General features: G+C 35.3%; 1 protein-coding gene across 1 annotated transcript in view; it reads right to left on the reverse strand.

Moving 5' to 3' along the window:
- lamb2l (laminin, beta 2-like) overlaps window positions 1-1,664 on the reverse strand; it is a gene marked incomplete in the record, with an annotated part of 76,721 nt that overhangs the window by 20,648 nt on the left and 54,409 nt on the right. Inside the window, 1 exon segment of the mRNA XM_014016281.1 lies at window positions 459-579. Coding sequence (XP_013871735.1) covers window positions 459-579 — 121 coding nt within the window.

Consider the following 1,664-nt stretch of genomic DNA (forward strand, 5'->3'; position numbering starts at 1 on the left):
CCCCCCCCCCCCCCCCCCCCCCCCCCCCCCCCCACACACACACACACACACACACTCACTCCTTTTGTTTTTTGTTGTTCGGTTGTTATACAAAAACCTTGGATTGGCTTTTGTATTTCTTTTCTTCCTTCCAATGTGGTGGAAACTGGAATGTAAAAATGATTGCATCTTGCCTTTCCAAATAAAAATTAATTAAAAAAAACTTTGCTTTTTCAAAAGAAATCCTACAAAAAACAAGAACTGAATTAAAATTTTGCACCTGTAGGGGGAAACAGCAGYGTGCACCCGTTGACCCGCTCCTACAATCAGCTCAGAGCTTAATCATCTGACAAGTCCAAAAATGAGCCTTATTTATTTGAGCCACAGGAAACCAATCTAGAGGCCGTTCACGGGGACATTTCTAACAGCCTGAGCGAACCGTGTACAGTGAGCTGAGCAGGTTACCGGGTCTCACTCACCGAGTCGATGAGAATAAAAGCCGTTAGGTGCCGGTGTGCGACTCCGTGGCGCTGGAACCTTATGGCAATCAGGTAGCGATTACTGGGCTCAAAGCAGAAGGGTCTGGACATGTGAATGATTCTGAAAGAGAGAATAATGAAACCTTTCAGACATCATGTCAAAAACCATCAATGCTCTGCATATCTAAGCATCCTTCCAGAAAAGTTTACGTTTGTTGTTTTTTAAAGAAAATACAAAAACCAATCAGATGTCATGTTGGTTCAAAGACCACCAAGGTGCTTCGCATCCAAGCTTCTGTGCTAAAAAGATCAATTTTAGCTTTGTGAACACACAAAAAAAAAAACAATCAGACGTCATGGCACTACAAAAAACACCAAAGTTCTGCATATCTAAGCTTCTGTGCTAAAAAGCTCATTTTGTTTCTTTTGTGGCCATTTAGTTTTCATGCTAATTTGATTTAATTTTAAATTAACTAATAGTAATATTCATGCAAAGGTTGGGCAAATGAATACTGCTAAACAGCAGGAAGTGCACCTAGAGGAAAAGTCTATAAGAAATAAAAAGAGAATCAGTTCTTTGCTCACAACCTTTTTTACATTATGACTGCATATAAACAAAAAAACAACCTGCTGCTGACTTTTAATGGTTCAATAAATCTGATTTTATTGATGCAAAGATTCATCAATGCATTTTGAGTTGATTCCAAAACTGCATTGTTCGCGTTCATCAATAGGTACAAATCATCACATCGCTRTTCATTAATGATTTAAAAAATGAGTGTATGTCTATTACTTATATAATTAATGTCTGAATTTAATTTTGAGGGGAAAATGGGCAGATATGACAAAAAAATTATTTTTTTTTGTTTTTTTCAATAAAAAGGTAATTTTTCTTTGTTTACGATGAAAACACAAACCAATCAGTACGTGGTGTTACTGTATATTAGGATGTTAAATTATGAACGAGAAGTTTCCTTTTTGTTTACTTTTTTAAATCTAAAGCAAAGCATGCTTCCAAAAAGTCCAACAAAAAGAAAGAACAAATCCAGGTCAAAGATTAACCTGGTAGATTTTTTTTTATTCTTTCTGCTTCCTTTCATTTAATTTATAACTGTTTTTTACTGTTTATGGATTATTTTGTTTTTAAATGAATGAATGAATGAATAAAAATACATATTAAACATAAATATCTGATATGTGTATAAC

Source organism: Austrofundulus limnaeus, unplaced genomic scaffold, assembly GCF_001266775.1.
Source record: "Austrofundulus limnaeus strain Quisiro unplaced genomic scaffold, Austrofundulus_limnaeus-1.0 Scaffold142, whole genome shotgun sequence".
Lineage (NCBI taxonomy): Eukaryota > Metazoa > Chordata > Actinopteri > Cyprinodontiformes > Rivulidae > Austrofundulus > Austrofundulus limnaeus.